Genomic DNA, 23184 nt, shown 5'->3' with positions numbered 1-23184 from the left:
CCCTTCTGCAAATTATTCTTAAGATCAGGTAAATTTGGAAAAACCTTTACAACACTATGTCATTGCAGCTAAATATTCTAGCATGTTCTTTTTATCCATAACACTTGGTCAAATTTTATAATTTATATTTGTTTTCTACTTGTTTATCACCTGTACATATGCATTTCTGTTGTTTATCATCTATATTTATGCATTTAAGTTCCCTGAGGAAAAGACTATATCTATTATATTTACCACTGCATCCCAAGCACCAGAAACAGTGTTTGGTACATAGTAAATGTTCAGTAATATATGTGGAATGAATATATGAATATCTAACAGAAAAGTGTACCCTCTATGTATAGCATACATGAACTAACAAATGAATAATATCATACATTTAAAATAAAAGTTTAGAATATAGCTTCATATTGTTTAATAGAAATATACTTAGAAATGTACAGGGCTTTAGAGTACTCATTTTTAATAGCTATTATGTTTGTGTTGTTAATACATAGGCGTTCTGGTTGAAAAGATACTACTATTATTTTAGATTTGTGACCATTCTGGTGGGAAATTTATTATTCAGGAAAGTAAATAATTTGGAAATCATTTTCCTAATTTTGCACATAAATAATCTGAGGCCTAGAGTGATAAAATAACTTGTCCATTGTTAATACAAAATGGTTGAAAAACGTAAATATTTTAAAGTAGGGATGTTTAATCTGAAACAGTGAAAAAATACCCTTCACATAATTGATAGCTGGAATGTAGAAGGGAGAGTTCAGGGTGAAGAAGATCTGAAGCAAAGAACTGGAAACAATACCTCAATGAAATAAAACCATAGATATGATTCAGTTTAAGGAAGACCATTTTGAAAACACTTACAAAACCAACTGGGAACCTTGCAGAGTGGTATGTTTCATATACCTGATATTTTTATGCAAAAAGAGGATGGATACTTTAGGCGCTCAACAGATTGTATGATATCCACTCACATTGGTAAAAGTGATCGTCTTAACAGTCTATACACTCAACTTCTAATCTCTACCAGTAACAATCTCAGGGACACACCTAGAAATAATGTTTTGCCAGCTATCTGTGAAACATTTAGCTCAGTTAAACTGACACATAAAATTAACTATCACAATCTGCTATAGTAAAATATTTTAGATCGGCTGTCTTATAAACAGCATAAATTTGTTCTTAATTGTTCTGCAGTCTGAGGAATCAAAGACCAAGGTGCTGGAAGGTCCAAAGTATGGGCAGCCCACTTTCTAGACAGCTATCTTTTTGCTGTAACCTCACATGGCAGAAGGAGCAAGAAATCTCTCTGGGTTCTCCTTTATAAAAGCACTAATCCCATTTATGAGAGATCCATTCTCATTATCTATTTACCTCCAAAAGGTCCCACCTTTTAACACTATTACCTTGGGGGTTGGGATTTTAATGTGTTAATTTGGAGTAGGGGAGACAAATATTCAGACCATAGCAGACTCTAAGATTAATTCAATTATGTATGATTCTGTAAAAATGTAATAAACCCATTAGCATTGTATTTATACATTGAATCATTTTCCCAGTGCCTTCTACTTTTGAGGAATATCCAAAGAGGAAATAGTTTAGCTTTGGTTTGCAATAAAATCTCACACACTTCCAATATTCACATAACATATTATTTTACCTTTATCTTTGCACATTTTGTAATCACTCATTTCTCTCAAAAAGGGTGCAAAAGAAGTTGAAGATAAATAGAAACTTGGTTTCTGCCTTTTTTTCTTCACTCTTCTCCAGCTTTTATGACCCAAATGAAGCAGAAATCATCCTACGGAGACTGGTGTTTTCCTCCTTCTGCTCATACCATCATTTTCACAAACATTGGTGGCTAAGATTATCGTAAAAGAAAAGCTTCCGCATTTGCAATTTGTTAAGTGTTCATAGGTAGAAAACAGAGAGATTACATGACAATTTGAAGAAGTTTAGTAAGCAATTGCCATTCTTTATCTTTTCTGAATTATAGCAATCCATTTTCAACGTTTTGATGTAATGACAAATTGGGTGCTAGAGTCAATAATAATTTAATTGTACATTATAAAATCACTATAAGAGCATAATTGGACAGTTTGTAACACAAAAGATAAATGCTTGAAGGGATGGATACCCAGTGTTTCATGATGTGATTATTATGCTTTGCATGCCTGTACCAAAATGTTTCATGCACCTCGTAAATATATACACTTAATATATACCCACAAAAATTAAAAATAGAAAAGTGTTAAAAAGAAAAAATAAATGGAATTCTCCTTTTTAAACTAGTATTTCTCCTATGAAAGAGGTTATCAAAGCTAAGAAAATTAATATCCGTACATATTTTAATTTCATACTAGGCAATTTTCTCTTTTGTGTGTACTTGATTCATGTGTTTCAAACTTCACATTTAGTGTCAATCCTAAATACATACAAGGAACTACATTTTATAAACTTGAAGGGAAAATTCCCCCATCAAATATAAAGAAAAATTCGTCTTTTTGAACTAACTAAATAGTTCTTCTGTTTTGCCCTGCATATTTTTTGAAATCTTACCAAGTATAAAGTTAACTTCATTCATGTTTTTTATTGACACAAAGAGTAGCTCTTTTTTGGTTCCATATGAACTTTAAAGCAGTTTTTTCCAATTCTGTGAAGAAAGTCATTGGTAGCTTGATGGGGATGGCATTGAATCTATAAATAACCTTGGGCAGTATGGCCATTTTCACGATATTGATTCTTCCTATCCATGAGCATGGTATGTTCTTCCATTTGTTTGTGTCCTCTTTGATTTCACTGAGCAGTGGTTTGTAGTTCTCCTTGAAGAGGTCCTTTACATCCTTGTAAGTCGGATTCCTAGGTATTTTATTCTCTTTGAAGCAATTGTGAATGGAAGTTCATTCCTGATTTGGCTCTCTGCTTGTCTGTTCCTGGTGTATAAGAATGCTTGTGATTTTTGCACATTAATTTTGTATCCTGAGACTTTGCTGAAGTTGCTGATCAGCTTAAGGAGATTTTGGGCTGAGACAATGGGGTTTTCTAAATATACAATCATGTCATCTGCAAACAGGGACAATTTGACTTCTTCTTTTCCTAACTGGATACCCTTGATTTCTTTCTCTTGCCCGATTGCCCTAGCCAGAACTTCCAACACTATGTTGAATAGGAGTGGTGAGAGAGGGCATCCCTGTCTTGTGCCAGTTTTCAAAGGGAATTTTTCCAGTTTTTGCCCATTCAGTATGATATGAGCTGTGGGTTTGTCATAAATAGCTCTTATTATTTTGAGGTACGTTTCATCAATACCGAATTTATTGAGCGTTTTTAGCATGAAGGGCTGTTGAATTTTGTCAAAAGCCTTTTCTGCATCTATTGAGATAATCATGTGGTTCTTGACTTTGGTTCTGTTTATATGCTGGATTATGTTTATTGATTTGCGAATGTTGAACCAGCCTTGCATCCCAGGGATGAAGCCCACTTGATCATGGTGGATAAGCTTTTTGATGTGCTGCTGAATCCGGTTTGCCAGTATTTTATTGAGGATTTTTGCATCGATGTTCATCAGGGATATTGGTCTAAAATTCTCTTTTTTTGTTGTGTCTCTGCCAGGCTTTGGTATCAGGATGATGTTGGCCTCATAAAATGAGTTAGGGAGGACTCCCTCTTTTTCTATTGATTGGAATAGTTTCAGAAGGAATGGAACCAGCTCCTCCTTGTACCTCTGGTAGAATTCAGCTGTGAATCCATCTGGTCCTGGACTTTTCTTGGTGGGTAGGCTATTAATTGTTGCCTCAATTTCAGAGCCTGCTATTGGTCTATTCAGGGATTCAACTTCTTCCTGGTTTAGTCTTGGGAGAGTGTACGTAAGAAAGCTGAAACTGGATCCTTTCCTTACTCCTTATACGAAGATTAATTCAAGATGGATTAGAGACTTAAGTGTTAGACCTAATACCATAAAAACCCTAGAAGAAAATCTAGGTAGTACCATTCAGGACATAGGCATGGGCAAGGACTTCATGTCTAAAACACCAAAAGCAACGGCAGCAAAAGCCAAAATTGACAAATGGGATCTAATTAAACTAAAGAGCTTCTGCACAGCAAAATAAACTACCATCAGAGGGAACAGGCCACCTACAGAATGGGAGAAAATTTTTGCAATCTACTCATCTGACAAGGGGCTAATATCCAGAATCTACAAAGAACTCAAACAAATATACAAGAAAAAAACAAACAACCCCATCAAAAAGTGGGCAAAGGATATGAACAGACATTTCTCAAAAGAAGACATTCATACAGCCAACAGACACATGAAAAAATGCTCATCATCACTCGCCATCAGAGAAACGCAAATCAAAACCACAATGAGATACCATCTCACACCAGTTAGAACGGCAATCATTAAAAAATCAGGAAACAACAGTTGTTGGAGAGGATGTGGAGAAATAGGAACACTTTTACACTGTTGGTGGGATTGTAAACTAGTTCAACCATTATGGAAAACAGTATGGCAATTCCTCAAGGATCTAGAACTAGATGTACCATATGACCCAGCCATCCCACTACTGGGTATATACCCAAAGGATTATAAATTATTCTACTACAAAGACACATGCACACGTATGTTTATTGCAGCACTATTCACAATAGCAAAGACTTGGAATCAACCCAAATGTCCATCTGTGACAGACTGGATTAAGAAAATGTGGCACATATACACTATGGAATATTATGCAGCCATAAAAAAGGATGAGTTTGCGTCCTTTGTAGGGACATGGATGCAGCTGGAAACCATCATTCTTAGCAAACTATCACAAGAAGAGAAATCCAAACACCGCATGTTCTCACTCATAGGTGGGAACTGAACAATGAGATCACTTGGACTCGGGAAGGGGAACATCACGCACTGGGGCCTATCATGGGGAGGGGGGAGGGGGGAGGAGGAAGGGATTGCATTGGGGAGTTATACATGATATAAATGATGAATTGATGGGTGCTGACGAGGTGATGGGTGCAGCACACCAACATGGCATAAGTATACATATGTAACAAACCTGCACGTTATGCACATGTACCCTAGAACTTAAAGTATAATAAAAAAAATAAATAAATAAATAAATAAAAAAGGAGTAGCTAAGGTGGCTTTGTATTTACCTTGCCCTATTGTATAGCAGAAATTCTAGTTGATATAAAGGGCATCATAATCAAATTTAGAGCTGAAACTCTAAACTGTTATTTAGTGGTTTTCTACACTGCTTTAGGTTTTAAGAATCCTTTTTGACATGACAAAACTAGAAAGGTTACAAATTCTAGTCATAAAATGGTCTTTCTGAAAATTGCATAAGAAACATGGGAATAAAATTGGTTTCAGACTGTTGCTTCTGAGAAAATGGAGTAGACATAATTTTCCCTATTCTTCTCATTAAGTAGAACTAAAATCCCTGGATATTATATAAATAGGAAACATAAGAAGATTCTCAAGGGTGGAAAGAAGTCACATCTACTAGGGACCATGGGACCCCATGAATGACACTCACACAATGGTGAGTTTCCTGGATTTTCTTTTGCTTCATATGCCCCAGAATAGATACTGGAAAAGCCAACAATCAAGAAACACCAGTAGGTGAAAACAAACGGTAAAAAGGAAAGAAAAAGAAAAGCCTGACCTGTCTCAGCAAAGAACCAGGAAAAGGGCAGTCTAACATGACAGAAAATATTTAGATAATGACCTCTTTACTTCAGCCAAATACCACGGGGAAAATCTGCAGCCACACCCACCCCTACAAGAAAAGGCCAAGTGGAGGACCAAGACTTCTGCCTCACCACATTGTGGAACAGCTAGATGCCCCCACCCCAGCAAAACAAAACAAAACAAACAAACAAACAAACAAAAAACACTCACTGATGGGATGGTGTCAGATAAGAAAGAGTGGAGAGCTGGATTAAAAATCCATTCTCCACCATTCCCTTGCAATGTCACTAGAAGACTTTTATTACCTCCTGCACTTAGAGGTGATGATGAGCCCTTCCTCCTCCTCATTGGGGTGGTATCAGAAGATGCCTGTTGGAGCTCCTGGACTCCCAACTCCACCCAGGAGTAAAACGAGTCTCCTTCCCCAGTGGATGTCAATGGAAATCCAATGGACAACCTGGAATTTTACCCTCTTGTGATTCTCATAAGATAGGTAGATAGATAGATAGATAGATAGATAGATAGATAGATAGATAGCCTGGATCAATCACTAAAAAGTCATACAAAGGGATACAGAAGAGTTCTATACATAAATATAAATGGAATTCTAAATATTTAAAAATATGCCACAGTAATGCAGAGGAAAAATACAACTAAAGACACTAAAAGAAATGAAGGCAGAAAATGAAATGACATATTTAAGCTTTAACATAGAAATAATTGCATTAAATTTAAAAGATCTAAATTCACAAACTAAAAAATAGAGATTTGCAAATTGGATTTTTAAAAATGACCTAACTTGATGTTGTCTACAATAAGTTAAAATATCATGATATGTGTAGTTTGAAAGTAAAAGACTATAAAACATACAGAATGCAAACATGAATCAAAATAAAGCAGGAGTTGATACAATAATATAAGATAAAGTAGACTTCAGAGCAAAGGAAATTACAGGGGACAAAGTGGGACACTATATAACAATAGCAAGGTAAATTATATCAAGGAGACATTGCAATTCTGAATGTGTATACATCAGGTATCACAGAACTACAAAACATGTGAAGCAACAACTAAAAATTCTGAAAAGAAAAATAAGCAAATCCAAAATTATATTTGGAGATTTCATCACCCTTCTCTCAATAATTCCTATAGTTATTACATAGAAGAATATTAGTAATATAGAAGAACCCCAAAACACCCTCAATCAATAAGGTCTAATTGACTAATAGAAGGCACAACCCAACAAAAATAAAATACACACTTTTCAAGTGCTTATGGAACACACTAAAAGACAGAGTAAATCCTGGACCATAAGACAAACCTCAATAAATTCTAAAAATCTAAATCATACAGAATATGTTCCTTACCACTATTGCATCAAAGCAGAAACCAATAACAGAAAGATGCCAGAAAAATCTCCACACACTTAGAGGTTATGCAAGACACTTCTAATAATCCATGGGTCAAGGAGGGAGTCTTTTTCAGATTTTGTAGATTAAAGGGTATAAGTGCAGTTTCGTTACACACATATATTGTGTGGTGGTGAATTCTGGGCTTTGAGTGTACCTGTCACTCGAATAGTGAACATTGTACCCAACAGGTGATTTTTCAACCCTCACCCCTCTTCCACCCTCCTACCTTTTAGAGTTTTCATTGTCTATTATTCCAATCTCTATTGCCATGGGTGCCCACTGTTTAGCACCCACTTACAAGTGATATCATGTGGTATTTGACTATCTGTTTGAGTTATTTCACTTAGAATAATGGCCTGTAGTTCCATTTATGTTACTACAAAAGACATGATTATATTCTTTTTTATGGCTAAGTAGTTTTCTATGGTGTGTGTGTACACACACACATGCACACATAGGGTTAGGGTTAGGGTCAGGGGTTAAGGATGTTAGGGGTTAGGGCTGCTATATATATATGTGTATATATACACACACATATAAACATATAGATGTACATATATACACACACACATACACATCTATTTGATAAAAATTATGTTAATTTTGTAAATTATGTTTTTACATCTATATGTTTATATATGTGTGCATATATGTATATGTAAACATATAGATGTACATATATGTGTATATGTAAACATATAGATGTACATATATACACACATACATAATCTATATGTTTATATATATGTGTGTGTGTATATATATGGAAAAACCCTAACCCTAACTCCTAACCTCCTTAACCCCTAACCCTAACCATATGTGCACACACGTGCGTGCACACACACACACACATATATGTATATAAAACATTTTTAAAGAAGTCATAAGGGAATAAAATGAAATTGGACTTCTAGTTTCTGGTCTGGCATGTGAGGAGCCTAGAAGCTGTCATTCTTCTTAACAAATAAAACGTTGAACAAACTGAAAATCAACAATTCTTCTTATATATGACAGATAAGTGAAGTTACTGAGCAAACCACTGACCCCAAAATTGGTGAGACAAATAGGCAAATACAGAGAATCACAACTTACTGGAGCAGAATTCCATGAGCAGAAACCTCCATGGGAACCAGTACCAAGGCAGGAAAACCTAAATTGTAACTGATGAATTGCTGGAGGCTCAGTGTAGACAAGTCGGAAAGTTAGAAACTCCAGCATGAGCAATCATGGAAGGGGTGATACTTTTGCGAGTTTTACTCCCAGAGGCTGTATCAGATTCTCACTGTGAATATTGGAGAAAAACTCCCTCATGCTCTTGACAGGAAGAGTGGAAAAGTAACCATTTTTAAGAAACATTAGAACATTCTGTTAAGAAAGCCTGCTCTTAAGAACAAATATTTTACCAGAGCTTAGCCTATTGGGATTTTATCATGACCTAACTATCCTAGGGCAAAAATAAACAACAATTATAACCAAATACAGTCCCCTTTAGCCATCCTGTCCCACCTAAGGTAGAGGAAAAACTGATAAGCACTTGTAAAGTTCACAGGCCGTGGCAAAAGTTCACTAAAAGACTGAGATCTCATCATAGGACTATAGGATGCTTTACCTTCCTCCTAACCTTAACACTACATCACCAAATGCCTAGTTCTTTCAGTTCTTTTAACACAGTACATCATGTTTAACTTTTAATAAAAAAATGGCAAGGCATACCAAAAGGCAAAAAACAAACAAAAACAAAACAACAAAAGAAATTGAAGAGACAGAGCAAGCATCAGAACTACATTCATACATGACAGGGATGTTAGAATTGTCAGACCAGGAATTGGAAAGAACTATGATTAACATGCTAAGGGCACTAATGGAGAAAGTAGACAACATGCAAGAACAGAATGGTAATGTAAACAGAGGCATGAACATTCTAAGAAAGGATCAAAAACAAATGCTAGAGACCAAAAACAGTAACTGAAATGAAGAATGCTTTTGATGGTCTCATTAGCAGACTGGACATGACTGTGGAAAGAATTTCTGAACTTAATGATATATCAATAGAAACTTCCAAAACTGGAGAGCATAAAACAAAAATACTGATTAAAAATGGAACATAATATACAAAAACTGTGGGATAAATATAACAGATGTAACATATGTCCAATGGGAATACCACCAGAAAGAGAAAAAAAAAGGAAAATAGAACAGAAGAAATATTCAAAACCATAATAACTGAGAATTTTCCCTAAATTAATGTAACATATCAAACCACAGATCCACAATGCTTGGAGTATGCCAAGCAGGATAAATGCAAAACAAACAATAAAAAACTACACCTAGGCATATTATACTCAACTACAAAAATCAATGATAAAGAAAAATAATTGAAAGAAGCCAGAGGAGAAAAACAAATACCTTAATAAATGGAGAGATATTCCATGGACATGGATAGAACAACTCAATTATATCAAGATTTCAGTTCTTTTCCAACTTGATCTATAGATTCAATGCAATCCCAATCAAAACCCCAGAAGTTACTTTTCTTCTGTGGATTGTACTTTTTATTACCATTTCTAAGAATTCTTCACTAATCCTGAAGCCCCAACGATTCTCCTCTATGCCCTCTTGTAAAAGTTTTAAAGTTTTTTTTTTTTTTTTTTTTTTTTTTTTTTTTTTTTTTTTTTTTTTTTTTTTTTTTTGAGGCGGAGTCTCGCTCTGTCGCCCGGACTGGAGTGCAGTGGCCAGATCTCAGCTCACTGCAAGCTCCGCCTCCCGGGTTTACGCCATTCTCCTGCCTCAGCCTCCCGAGTAGCTGGGACTACAGGCGCCCGCCACCTCGCCCGGCTAGTTTTTGTATTTTTAGTAGAGACGGGGTTTCACCGTGTTAGCCAGGATGGTCTCGATCTCCTGACCTCGTGATCCGCCCGTCTCGGCCTCCCAAAGTGCTGGGATTACAGGCTTGAGCCACCGCGCCCGGCCTAAAGTTTTATTTTTTATGTTTAAATCTATGAAGCATTTTGAGTTCATTGTTGTATAAGGTGTGAGATTTAGGACAGGGTCTGTTTTTGTTTTCCTATGAATATCCAGTCGCTCCAGCATTGTTTCTTGAAAAAAAAAATACCCTTCCCCTATTAAATTCTTTTTGTACCTTTGACAAAAGTCAGCTAAGCTGGTCATACTTGTGTAAGACTATTTCTGGGTTCTCTATTCTGTTTCAGTGATCTGTGGCTAGCCCTCTGCTAATAGCACACACTGTTGATTATTGTAAGTATATAATGTCTTGAAATTAGGTAGATACATTCTTTCCACTTTATTCTTTTTTATTCAATACTGTTTTAGCCATACTCACTCATTTTACTTTCATATGAATTTTAGAATTATCTCATATGTATCTACAAAAATCTTGCTGGAATTTGATAAAAATTATGTTAAACTATGTATAATGTAATGTGGTCATAGTTCACTGCAGCCTTGAACTCCTGGGTTTAAGCAATCCTCCCACCTCAGCTTCCCAAATATATGCAACTACAGGTGCTCACCAGTCACCAGGCCCATGTTAAACTGTATTTAACAATTAGATGTTTGCCAAGTTTACCAGTCTTTTCAGTGAACCCATTGTTTATTATTTTAAATTAATATCCTTTATTTTTTGAGCAGTGTTAAGTTTGTGCTGCCAAAGACTAACAGGACAGAAATTCAAGCTACAGACTAGGAGCAAATATTTGCAAACCACATATATGACACATAACTCATATTTAGAATATATAAAGAACTTCTCAAAACTCAACTCTGAAAACAAACAAGCACTTCAATTAGAAAATTAAGAGACATTTCACCGAAAAGGATAGCAAATATATGGATGACAAATAAGCACATGGAAATATGGTCAACATTAAGAACTTGTTGAGCTGTTGCTACATACACCTATGAGAACAGCTAAAAGTTTTTAGAAAATACTGACAATACTAAATGATAGCAAGAATGCTAAGAAACTGGATCTCTCATATATTGCTGATAAGAATGTAAAATGGAACAGTTTCTCTGGAAAACAATTTGACAGTTTCTTATAAAACTTAACATATAGCCATATGATCCATAATTTGCATCCTTGTGCCAATATCTTAGAAAAATAAAAACGATGTCTACATAAAACCTGCAAGTTACTGTTCACAATGGCTTTATATATAATAAGCAAAAAAATTTGAAGCAATGCAAGCATCCTTCAACAGGTAAATGGTTAAACAAACATGGGTAAACATATATCATGGAATACTGCTTAGGAATAAAAATGAATGGGCTCGATACACATAACTTGAACGAATCTCCAGGGAATTATGCTGAATTGAAAAAGTTGATTTCAAAAGGTCACATGCTGCATGATTCCATTTATATAATATTCTTGAAAAACCACAGTTATGGAGAGAGAAAACAGATTAGGGATAGTGGGAAGGAGAGGAAGAGGAATGCTGTGATAAAGGGACATAGAACTATACACACATATTTCACAGTATCAATTTCCTTTTTATGATATTTTGCTATAGTTGTGTAAGATGGAAGTTGGAGAAGATGGAGTGAAGAATAAACAAGACTTATCTTTGAAACTTCCCATGACTCTAAAATTATTTCATTACAAAATGTCTTCAAAATTGGTTGTAAGTTTAGTAAAATGAAATTTCAGAGTGCTTGAAATGCCAAGGTAATAATATGAAGCCAAACAAAATTAACAGAGGGCACATTTTTGCATGGGAAGAATAAGATTAGAAATAGGATATGAATTAGAGTTATAGCTGTTTGAAAAAGAACCAGTTTATTTTTCTTTTGAAAGATTTGGTGAATCGTTTTCTTGAGAAACAAAACAAAAACAGAAAAAAGTCATCCTCAATAGACTACATGTTGCTTAAAAGTATGAATATTTATATAAATACCTTCTTTCTGCTAATAAATATTTTAAAGTAAAAGTCATAACTATTAACATTTTGAGGTGATTGACATGCTGACCATCATGAGTCGATCATTATAAAATCTGTACATGTATTGAAACCTCACACTGTCACACTGTACCCCATAACCATGTGCAATTATTATGTGTCAATTATAAATAAAATAAATAAGTTATAAAAATATAAAACATAGTTATTTTTATTTTAGCATATGGACATAAACGTTTTTATCTTTCTATGTACCCATTTATTCCTTTAAATCCTATTTTATACAGCATTCATTCATTATTTTACTGGCCAGAACTGCTAAGTTCTCTATGTTTACAAAAATTCCTCCTATATTTCTCTCATAAAGACTTGGATTGGGAATCGAAGAAGGAAATATCGTTTAATGGGGATTGAAGTTCCACCTCCAAGAGGAGGCCCTGCTGATTTCTCTGAGCAGCCTGAGTCTGGTTCTTTATCTGCACTCACACCAGGAGAGGAAGCTGGGCCTGAAGTAGGAGAGGATAATGACAGAAATGATGAAGTATCCATCTGTTTGTCTGAAGGAAGCTCTCAAGGTACTTTATATGCTGAATCTTCTAATAATAGCCTTTGTAAATTTGATGCATTTTTTACTTGCTTTTCAGCTTACTGCACTTCAAGTCTAGAGTCTTCAAAACATTTGGCCAAGTATTTGAAAAGAATAGATTTATTTTTAATACCTCCACCTAAACAATCTCCCACATCGTCATCACAAGGAACATTCATCTACAACAATAATAATCTTACATTTATAAATGTTGATTATTACAATTCATACATTATAATTAAGTAAATGATTTTTATTTTATTGGAATTCTAGTCAGTTTAGGTCAGAGCATTATAAACACACTGTAATGAAAGAGTATGGCATAATGTAACAAATACCAGGCTAGTAGTCAGGAAATCTGGATGCAACTCCTAGCTTTTCATGTGACTTTTCATGAGACTTTCATGCTAAGTATTTAATTGGGGTTTAGTTCCCTCATCTGCTAAAGATAATTAGTCTGGATTATCTTTATGATACCTCTCAATGTTTCTCTAAAAGAGAATTCAAATAATATCATGTAATGACACTATCTGTCCATGAGAAGTATGTTTCATTTGTCCTCAAGCGTAGATATGATTCTTTTCTGACATACTTTTATTAACACTTTTATTGAGATTTAATTTACACATCATAAAATTCATCCATTGTAAGGCCATGTGAGGTGACTAACACCTCTAATCCCAGAACTTTGGGAGACTGTTATGGAATGATTGCTTGAACTCAGGAGTTCGAAATCAGCCAGGGCAACATTATGAGACCTCATCTCTACAAAACGTGGTTTTTGGTTTGTTCGTTTGTTTTTGTTGTTGTTGTTGTTGTTTTAATTAGCTACAGTCCCAGCTACTAAGGAGTCTAAGGTGAGAGGATCACTTGAGCCCTGGAGTTTGAGGCTGCAGGGAGCTCAACTGATTGTGCCACTGTACTCCAACCTGGATGACAGAGTGACACTTTGTCTCAAAATATAATCATTCATTTTAAATAAAGAATTCAATGATTTTTAGTAAATTTTATGCAATTCCACAACCATCATCATCACTGAAATCTGAATTTATATCACTTTCATCACTCCAATAATTCCCTTTAGCCCATTTGCAGTCACTCCCTCTCCCCACTCTAAACTTCAGGAAGTCACTGATCTGTTTCATGATGATATTAATTTGTCTTTTCTGGGCATTTTCTATAAATTGAATCATACAATATATAGGATTTTGTATCTGTGATTGAGAAACAAAAAGGATCATGACGTTTCTCATTTTGCTTTTGGTTTCATTGAGCTCTGTTTAGAATACTTACAATATATTTTCCAGTTTATTTTTTGCCTTTTAATTTTGCTTATGATGTTTTCCGATGTCAGATTGTCTTTTGTAATTTTTAAGTTTTCAAATCTACCAGTACTTTCCTTTATGGTTTCTGACGTTGGGTCATAATTACAGTCTTTCCTTGTACTACAATCATGTAAATATACCCCTACATTTGCCTCTAGTATCCTTATAGTTTAATTTGTACAACTTGATATTTATTTCACCTAGAATTAATTTTGCTTTAAGATGTGTGAATACATCCAATTTTATTTTTCCAAATGGTTAACTAATAGTCCCTACACCATCTGTTGAATAACTCATCTTTTACCAGTGAGTTGGAATGTAGCTTTTTATTAAATACACACACACACACACACTCTCTCACACACACATATACACACACATGCAGGCGTACACATATACACATGTGGGTCAAATTTGAGACTTCTTATTGTTACACTGATCTGATGGTTTACAACTGTGGCTTTATAATATGTCTTAATATCCGGTAGGGCACTCATTCTTCTTTGCTTTGTAGTAGATTGATTATTGAATTGTTTAGTCATACAATTTGAACTGTTTAAGCATGCCTTTTCCAAATTTCCTTCGCCAAAATTCATTCGAGATTTTTCTTGGCATTGTATTAAACTTATAGAATACTGTAAGAAGATGAATTCAGCTTTGCATGTATTGAATTTTATATAGTGTTTGGACATCCATGTAGAGCTGTCCAAGCAGGCCTTTGGATAATATGAGTGTGAAACTCAGATGAGGCCTTAAGACGTAAGAAGAAATATGGAAGTCACCCACATTGAGGCAAAAAATATCTAACCATGAAAATTGAAGATTTAGTTAAGTGAGAAATGAAAAACAAGAAAGGACAATGAACAAAGACTGTGTATTGATAAATATCCAGATTTGGGAGTTGGAGGAGAAAAGGGAGCCACTGAAAGAACATTCAGAAACAGAAGAGGCAGGACGGTATGCTTTTCCTAAAACCAAGGCAAGAGTTGGGTGCAGTGGCATGCCTGTAGTCTCAGCTACTTGGAAAGCTGAGGCAAAAAAGATCCCTTGAGGTTGGGAGTTTGAAGCTTCAGTGTGTTCTGATTGCACCTGTGAATAGCCACTATACTCCAGCCTGGGCAACGTAGTGACTTCTGTCTCTAAAATTAAGAAGAATAAATAAATAAAGAGATTTCAGAAGGAAAAGGTGTCATTATTTCAGTAGTCTCATGGTCTCATAGAAATTAGGTAGAAAAAGGGATGAGAAAGCCATTGAATTTGGTGTTTTAGAAATTCTTTTAAAAAAGCAATCAACTGCATGGGAAGAGGAGAGGCAAACAGATTGCAGTAGGTTGAGTAATGAAAGGGAAAGCAAATCTACTAGTATTAAGAGGGCCATGTATTTTAAGATCAGGTATTTGAAAGATTATCAATGTGAATTTTCAAGTTTCTCTCTCTCTCACTTTCTCTCTCACTCTCTCTCTCTCTTCTCTGTCTTTCTCTCTCTCTCCTAACATTTGTTCTTCATATTGAAGATGATAAAAGAAAATTGAGTGTACAGGAAAATAGTGAGGCAGATTTTAAAATTATCGAGAAAAAAAGAAACATTGCACCATTTCCAAGCCCTTTATTTCTAATATAATTGGTCCTTTAAATCATTTCTGTCATTTGTTAGTGTTTACTAAATTGCATGTGCCTGGAGATACTTGGATATTCCCAACGACTCATGACTGGTGCTTTAGAGCCTGCTGAGTGGTGGCTAGTTGAAGGAGAGTGGGGAAGTAGCGATTTGTGTGTTTCTGTGGTTGAGTGGGTAAGCTGAGAGAAAATATTCAGAGAAAGTACAGAAGACCCTAAGTGAAGTTTCATTTCCCAACTCCCACTTCTCCACCTAAAAGATAATTTTAAAAAATAAGTAGTTGAAGAAAAAAAGTGAAAGTTAATTTTAAAGACCACTTAATGGTCCACTCTGAATGGACCACTGCTCCTACATTGACATTCTTTGTCATGGTGTGTTCTTTAAATAGCTGGCATAGTAATCAAGACACAACGATAAAAAGAAGAAAGAGAATTTAATACATGAATCAAAAAACACTTGATCAGAAGTGTGACTGCCTAGAATTTTTGATCGGTGGCTTATTTTTCACAGCTGCATGGTAACCTTTTCATTCTCACAGAAATTGCAAGAGAAAAGCAAAAAGTCTTTTTCAGATACTGAAAAGAGCCGTTTTTGGTACAGTTTCCTACTAGTTATGTCCTATTCTTTTCCTCATTTTGCTAGTGGGGAATACTAATCCGATTCATTTGATTAAGTGAATCATATCATCTGGCCTAAACTAATATCACGCCTTTAAAATATGCTAACCATTTTCCTTCCAGTTTATGAAAATGTATTTAAATATATTTCTATTTTGAAATTTCCATTAGTTACATCTAAGAAATATAAAGAAAAAATAATTTTTAGATTATTATAAAATTAAGTGCCCATAGTGTTTCAAAAACCTAACAACTGAAATTCAGACTGCTTATAATAGGGCTATTGATTCAGTAGCATTAGAGTCTTCTGCATATCTAAGAAGGGAAAGATTTCTTTAAATTAGGGTTACATATTATGTATTAAAAATCAATTGAAAATCACATTAAAATATTCTAGAAAAATCTGTATAAGCAAAAATTAAGATTTTTTTTTATTGCAGTAAAAGGCAGCTTTAGTAAGAGTCAAAAAAAGTGCTGCTGGTCTTTTAGCAGTTTCAGTTCCATTCGTTTGTTTCTGAGAGGGTAGATACTTCCCTAATACGTATTAGAGCTTCTGACTTACCTCTAATTTCTGCCTTCCACCTCCCACCTTCCCTTTCCCTGTGTAGTGGTGAAGAGAAAAGAAGTGTTGTTAGGAAAGATAAAAAACAAAACAAAACAAAACAAAACAAAAACAAAAAAAACCCTGCCTGAGCTCACCCCTCCCACAACTGCAAACTCTAGCAAAAGTAATAGCTAGATGGCTGAGCTCCTTAATTTCTGTATCTACAGTTAATAGAATGTGAAAAATAAATTTATGTTTGAACAATTTTAAAGATTTTTACTATCCCGAGAAGCAAAATTTTAAAAGATGAGAACAATTCATCTATGTCATTGAATTTTACATCAAAGCCTCTTTTTTTTTTCGGCTGTATCTATTATATGGGTATGCACATGAAAGATAATTCTACATGCAGTTACTTAGTGTGAGTATATAGAGCCACCACATAAAGCGCCCTCTAGAGCTTTAACTGGGTAATAATTCCACTTTATTATCCAATTAGCAGAGTTGCTTTTCTTGGGGAATTACCAGGCACATAGATAGTGTTTAGATTTCAAACATTCACAAATATTGAAGCTTCTGTAAGTGAAAGAAAACATTCTTTATTCAACTGTATCACTTCACATCCTTTTATTTTAGAAATCCTCAATATAGCTTTAATTTAAATCTTCTAAAATAACCAAACCATATACAAAATATGTTTCCAGTAAAGCAGAACTGTGTACACAGTTATGAGAAAAGGAGAATAGGAATATAAGGCAAACCTGTAAAGAATGTTACGTTGTTGATGAGCAATATAAACTCTCTTCTGAGGCCACTAGTGCTAATACTGTCTGATGACATTTTTTCCCTTCCTTCATTACATTTTGTTGCTGATTACATAGGAATTGAAATGTCTGTGATTTGAAATGTCTAAATAATGAGTAGGTAAAGGCTCCTCTGTCTATGAACCATTCTTTTAAAAAAAATAAATTGACATGTTTTTAAGATTTCACATATAAGTGAGATCATGCAATATTTTCTTTCTGTGTTCAGTTATTTCACTTAGCATAATGTCCTGCAGGTCTGTATTAGTTTGTTCTAGCACTGCTATAAGGAAATACCTGAGACTGGGTAATTTATAGAGAAAAGAGGTTTAATTGGCTCACAGTTCCGCAGACTGTAAAGGAAGCATGTTGCTGGCTTCTTCTCAGGGAGGCCTCAGGAATTTACAGTCATGGCAGAAGGTGAAAGGGAAGCAGGCAGGTCTTACGTGGCTGGAACAGGAGGAAGAGGGGTGAGGTGTTACCCACTTTCAACACCAGATCTCTTGAGAACTCACTCACTCTTACAAGAACAGCACCAAAGGGAAAATCTACCCCCACGATCCAATCACCTCCCACCAGGCTCCAACTGAAATATTGGGGATTGCAATTTGACGTGAGACAGACCTAAGCCATATCAGGGTCTATCCATGTTGTGGCAAATGGTAGGGGGGAAAAACAGTCAAATATATGCAGATAGAGAAAAAAAAAAGAGGTTACCAGGATCAGAATAGGAGGGAGAGGAAATAGGGAAATGCAGGTCAAGTGATAAAAAGTAGCAAATATGTAGTATGAGTAAGTCAAAAGATCTAATATGCAACATGAGGATTACTATTAATAAATGTACTCTATTCAGGATTTTTGCTAAAGGAATATATTATAGCTGCTCGTGGGTGGGGATGGGTAACTATGTGAGATAATGGATATGTTAACTTGTTTCATTACAGAAACAATTTATATGTATGTGTGTATGTGTGTATCTTATAACATCATGTTGTATATCTCAAATATACCGCCAAAAATTTAATTTTTAAAAAATATAGCAGAGGAGACAAAAACATTTAAATTGTGTTTATAATGGGCTTTGCATCAAAATTCTGGTAAGAGTTTTCTGAATATCTTAAACTTGAATTCTCTATATAGTCATATGTGAGTTCCTGGATCAAACACATTTTCCTCTTAATAATTCCCCTGTGCTCATACAAGGCACCCTTACATTTCTTTCCATGAAAAGGAATAGACTTAGAAAAATTTGTGAGGGCTGATAAATATTTTTGTTCTGCTTCCGAAGGTGAAGTAAAATGTCAGTTACCGTGAAATCAAGAAATTCTACTAGTATTTATTCAAATAATCTCCACGACATGTCTGTGCCAAAAGAAAAAAGATAGAGAAGAACATTGCTACCTTGTTTTTTTAAGGGGCTGGTGGAGGGTAATCTGAAACAGAAAGGATTATACATGCAGACACCCTGTGCCTTGAACCAATCAGTTCCCCTAGCTCAGCCTGGAGAGTTTTTTGGAGTCTGATTTCTCTGAATTAATTTATTTCTTTTACTTATTTTCTCATTTTTAGAATATTGAATTTTGATCAGAAAAGGGATAAATGTTCATTTTAGAAAGTACTGGGAAATACAATAAAAAATAGAAACAATCCTATTCCTCAATGATAACCCTTCTGAAAATAAGGATGAGGGGATATTTTTGCCACTCTTTTCTCTTAGCATATATACAGAAGTGTGTTTGTACACACATACATTCACAAAACTGAAAATGCTCTGGATTTATGGTTTTATATCATAGATTTGAAAATTATGTTATCACTTTTTCCTTATTTGAATGAGAAACAAATGTTCATTGTAGAAAAATATTTAAACACATATAAACAAAAAGAAAGAAAAATTAAAAATTATCCATAATTCCATCTAGAAATAGTAATGGCAATGTCTTGGTGGAAACAGTCCTAGTGCTTCTCCATAAAAATTTACATATTTGTATAATAAATTTATGTAAATTAGCCCTTTGTCAGATGAGTAGGTTGCAAAAATTTTCTCCCATTCTGTAGGTTGCCTGTTCACTCTGATGGTAGTTTCTTTTGCTGTGCAGAAGCTCTTTAGTTTAATTAGATCCCATTTGTCAATTTTGGCTTTTGCTGCCGTTGCTTTTGGTGTTTTAGACATGAAGTCCTTGCCCATGCCTATGTCCTGAATGGTACTACCTAGATTTTCTTCTAGGGTTTTTATGGTATTAGGTCTAACATTTAAGTCTCTAATCCATCTTGAATTAATCTTCGTATAAGGGGTAAGGAAAGGATCCAGTTTCAGCTTTCTACTTATGCCTAGCCAATTTTCCCAGCACCATTTACTAAATAGGGAATCCTTTCCCCATTTCTTCTTTCTCTCAGGTTTGTCAAAGATCAGATGGCTGTAGATGTGCGGTATTATTTCTGAGGACTCTGTTCTGTTCCATTGGTCTATGTCTCTGTTTTGGTACCAGTACCATGCTGTTTTGGTTACTGTAGCCTTGTAGTATAGTTTGAAGTCAGGTAGCGTGACGCCTGCAGCTTTGTCCTTTTGACTTAGGATTGTCTTGGCAATGCGGGCTCTTTTTTGGTTCCATATGAACTTTAAAGCAGTTTTTTCCAATTCTGTGAAGAAACTCATTGGTAGCTTGATGGGGATGGCATTGAATCTATAAATAACCTTGGGGAGTATGGCCATTTTCACGATATTGATTCTTCCTATCCATGAGCATGGTATGTTCTTCCATTTGTTTGTGTCCTCTTTGATTTCACTGAGCAGTGGTTTGTAGTTCTCCTTGAAGAGGTCCTTTACATCCCTTGTAAGCTGGATTCCTAGGTATTTTATTCTCTTTGAAGCAATTGTGAATGGAAGTTCATTCCTGATTTGGCTCTCTGCTTGTCTGTTACTGGTGTATAAGAATGCTTGTGATTTTTGCACATTAATTTTGTATCCTGAGACTTTGCTGAAGTTGCTTATCAGCTTAAGGAGATTTTGGGCTGAGACGATGGGGTTTTCTAAATATACAATCATGTCATCTGCAAACAGGGACAATTTGACTTCTTCTTTTCCTAACTGGATACCCTTGATTTCTTTCTCTTTCCTGATTGCCCTAGCCAGAACTTCCAACACTATGTTGAATAGGAGTGGTGAGAGAGGGCATCCCTGTCTTGTGCCAGTTTTCAAAGGGAATTTTTCCAGTTTTTGCCCATTCAGTATGATATGAGCTGTGGGTTTGTCATAAATAGCTCTTATTATTTTGAGGTACGTTCCATCAATACCGAATTTATTGAGCGTTTTTAGCATGAAGGGCTGTTGAATTTTGTCAAAAGCCTTTTCTGCATCTATTGAGACAATCATGTGGTTCTTGTCTTTGGTTCTGTTTATATGCTGGATTACGTTTATTGATTTGCGAATGTTGAACCAGCCTTGCATCCCAGGGATGAAGCCCACTTGATCATGGTGGATAAGCTTTTTGATGTGCTGCTGAATCCGGTTTGCCAGTATTTTATTGAGAATTAAGGGCTAATATCCAGAATCTACAAAGAACTCAAACAAATATACAAGAAAAAAACAAACAACCCCATCAAAAAGTGGGGAAAGGATATGAACAGACATTTCTCAAAAGAAGATATTCATACAGCCAACAGACACATGAAAAAATGCTCATCATCACTCGCCATCAGAGAAATGCAAATCAAAACCACAATGAGATACCATCTCACACCAGTTAGAATGGCAATCATTAAGAAGTCAGGAAACAACAGGTGTTGGAGAGGATGTGGAGAAATAGGAACACTTTTACACTGTTGGTGGGATTGTAAACTAGTTCAACCATTATGGAAAACAGTATGGCAATTCCTCAAGGATCTAGAACTAGATGTACCATATGACCCAGCCATCCCACTACTGGGTATATACCCAAAGGATTATAAATTATTCTGCTACAAAGACACATGTACACGTATGTTTATTGCGGCACTATTCACAATAGCAAAGACTTGGAATCAACCCAAATGTCCATCTGTGACAGACTGGATTAAGAAAATGTGGCACATATACACCATGGAATACTATGCAGCCATCAAAAAGGATGAGTTTGCGTCCTTTGTAGGGACATGGATGCAGCTGGAAACCATCATTCTTAGCAAACTATCACAAGAACAGAAAACCAAACACCGCATGTTCTCACTCATAGGTGGGAACTGAACAATGAGATCACTTGGACTCGGGAAGGGGAACATCACGCACTGGGGCCTATCATGGGGAGGGGGGAGGGGGGAGGAGGGAGGGATTGCATTGGGGAGTTATACATGATATAAATGATGAATTGATGGGTGCTGACGAGTAGATGGGTGCAGCACACCAACATGGCATAAGTATACATATGTAACAAACCTGCACGTTATGCACATGTACCCTAGAACTTAAAGTATAATAAAAAAAATAAATAAATAAATAAATAAAATAAATTTATGTAAATTATATAGTAAAGTTTATATATTTTAAAATAAAATTAATATTATATGTATCCACAAAATAGGTTTTGTTACCTTCATTTTTTCACTTGCCAGTAAACCATGAATATTTTCCTTATCACTACCGTTCTTCTACTTCAATTTTGGTGGCTTCATAATATTTATTATAGAGATAGATTCTAAATTTCTCTATTCCTCTATTGTTAAGGATACAGTTTTTGTCCATTTTTTCAATTACAAATAGGACAGTGGTGACCATCCTTGTATTTTCCCCCATCTCTACTTATTTCTTTAGAATACATCGTTTGAAGTAGAATTGTTCATCAAACATGTGTGAAATGAATTTGCCATTTGTGTCTTTTTATAATAGAGAAATTATTTAAATGATCTTGAAAATAGTATTCTCAAGAAAGTTTTGCGAAATGAAAAACGAAATTATGGCTTTTTTTTTTTTTTTCTATAGAAGAGCCCAGTGAAGTTGTTCCAAATGAGGCAACGGCTCATAAGGAAGAGGACCACCATGCAGTATCCACAGAGAATGTGGTATGTACAGTTTGAAATTCTTTTCTCATTATATGGTTGATTACAAGCCCAAGTATCCAGTTGGTGAAAATATTCTCATTTTCAGAATAAAGTCTTGCTCCACTTCACAAACCAAAACAAAACTATTTCCAGTGAAATTACATATCTTTGAGGGCTTAGTTTAAATAAAAGTTAAAATGTCATTTGTATCACTAATTTTTTGATTGAGGAGATTTGCAAATATAAAAACCCAATACTTGGTACGTATATGATATTTTATATATAACAAGTTATTTTTCTTATTTATCTTTTTGGTTTTTTTTTTTTGTTTGTTTGTTTTTTTTTTTTTTTTTTTGAGACAGAGTCTCGCTCTGTCGCCCAGGCTGGAGTGCAGTGGCGCGATCTCGGCTCACTGCAACCTCTGCCTCCCGGGCTCACGCCATTCTCTGCCTCAGCCTCCTGAGTAGCTGGGACTACAGGCGCCCGCCACCACGCCCGGCTAGTTTTTTTTTTTTTTTTTTTTTTTTTTTGTATTTTTAGTAGGGACGGGGTTTCACCGTGTTAGCCAAGATGGTCTCGATCTCCTGACGTCATGATCCGCCCGCCTCGGCCTCCCAAAGTGCTGGGATTACAGGCGTGAGCCACCGCGCCCGGC

General features: G+C 35.3%; 1 protein-coding gene across 3 annotated transcripts in view; it reads left to right on the top strand.

The window, feature by feature from the left end:
* Positions 1-23184, top strand: part of HDX (highly divergent homeobox) — a 209371-nt gene that overhangs the window by 167270 nt on the left and 18917 nt on the right. For all 3 annotated transcript variants that reach the window (XM_030933537.1, XM_030933539.1, XM_030933538.1), the window contains 2 exons: positions 12391-12598; positions 22471-22550. In XM_030933537.1, coding sequence (XP_030789397.1) covers positions 12391-12598; positions 22471-22550 — 288 coding nt within the window. The remainder of the gene's footprint in view (positions 1-12390; positions 12599-22470; positions 22551-23184) is intronic.

Source organism: Rhinopithecus roxellana, chromosome 7, assembly GCF_007565055.1.
Source record: "Rhinopithecus roxellana isolate Shanxi Qingling chromosome 7, ASM756505v1, whole genome shotgun sequence".
Lineage (NCBI taxonomy): Eukaryota > Metazoa > Chordata > Mammalia > Primates > Cercopithecidae > Rhinopithecus > Rhinopithecus roxellana.
The sequence above is the reverse complement of the archived record's forward strand: the minus strand, read 5'-3'. Positions and strand labels throughout refer to the sequence as shown.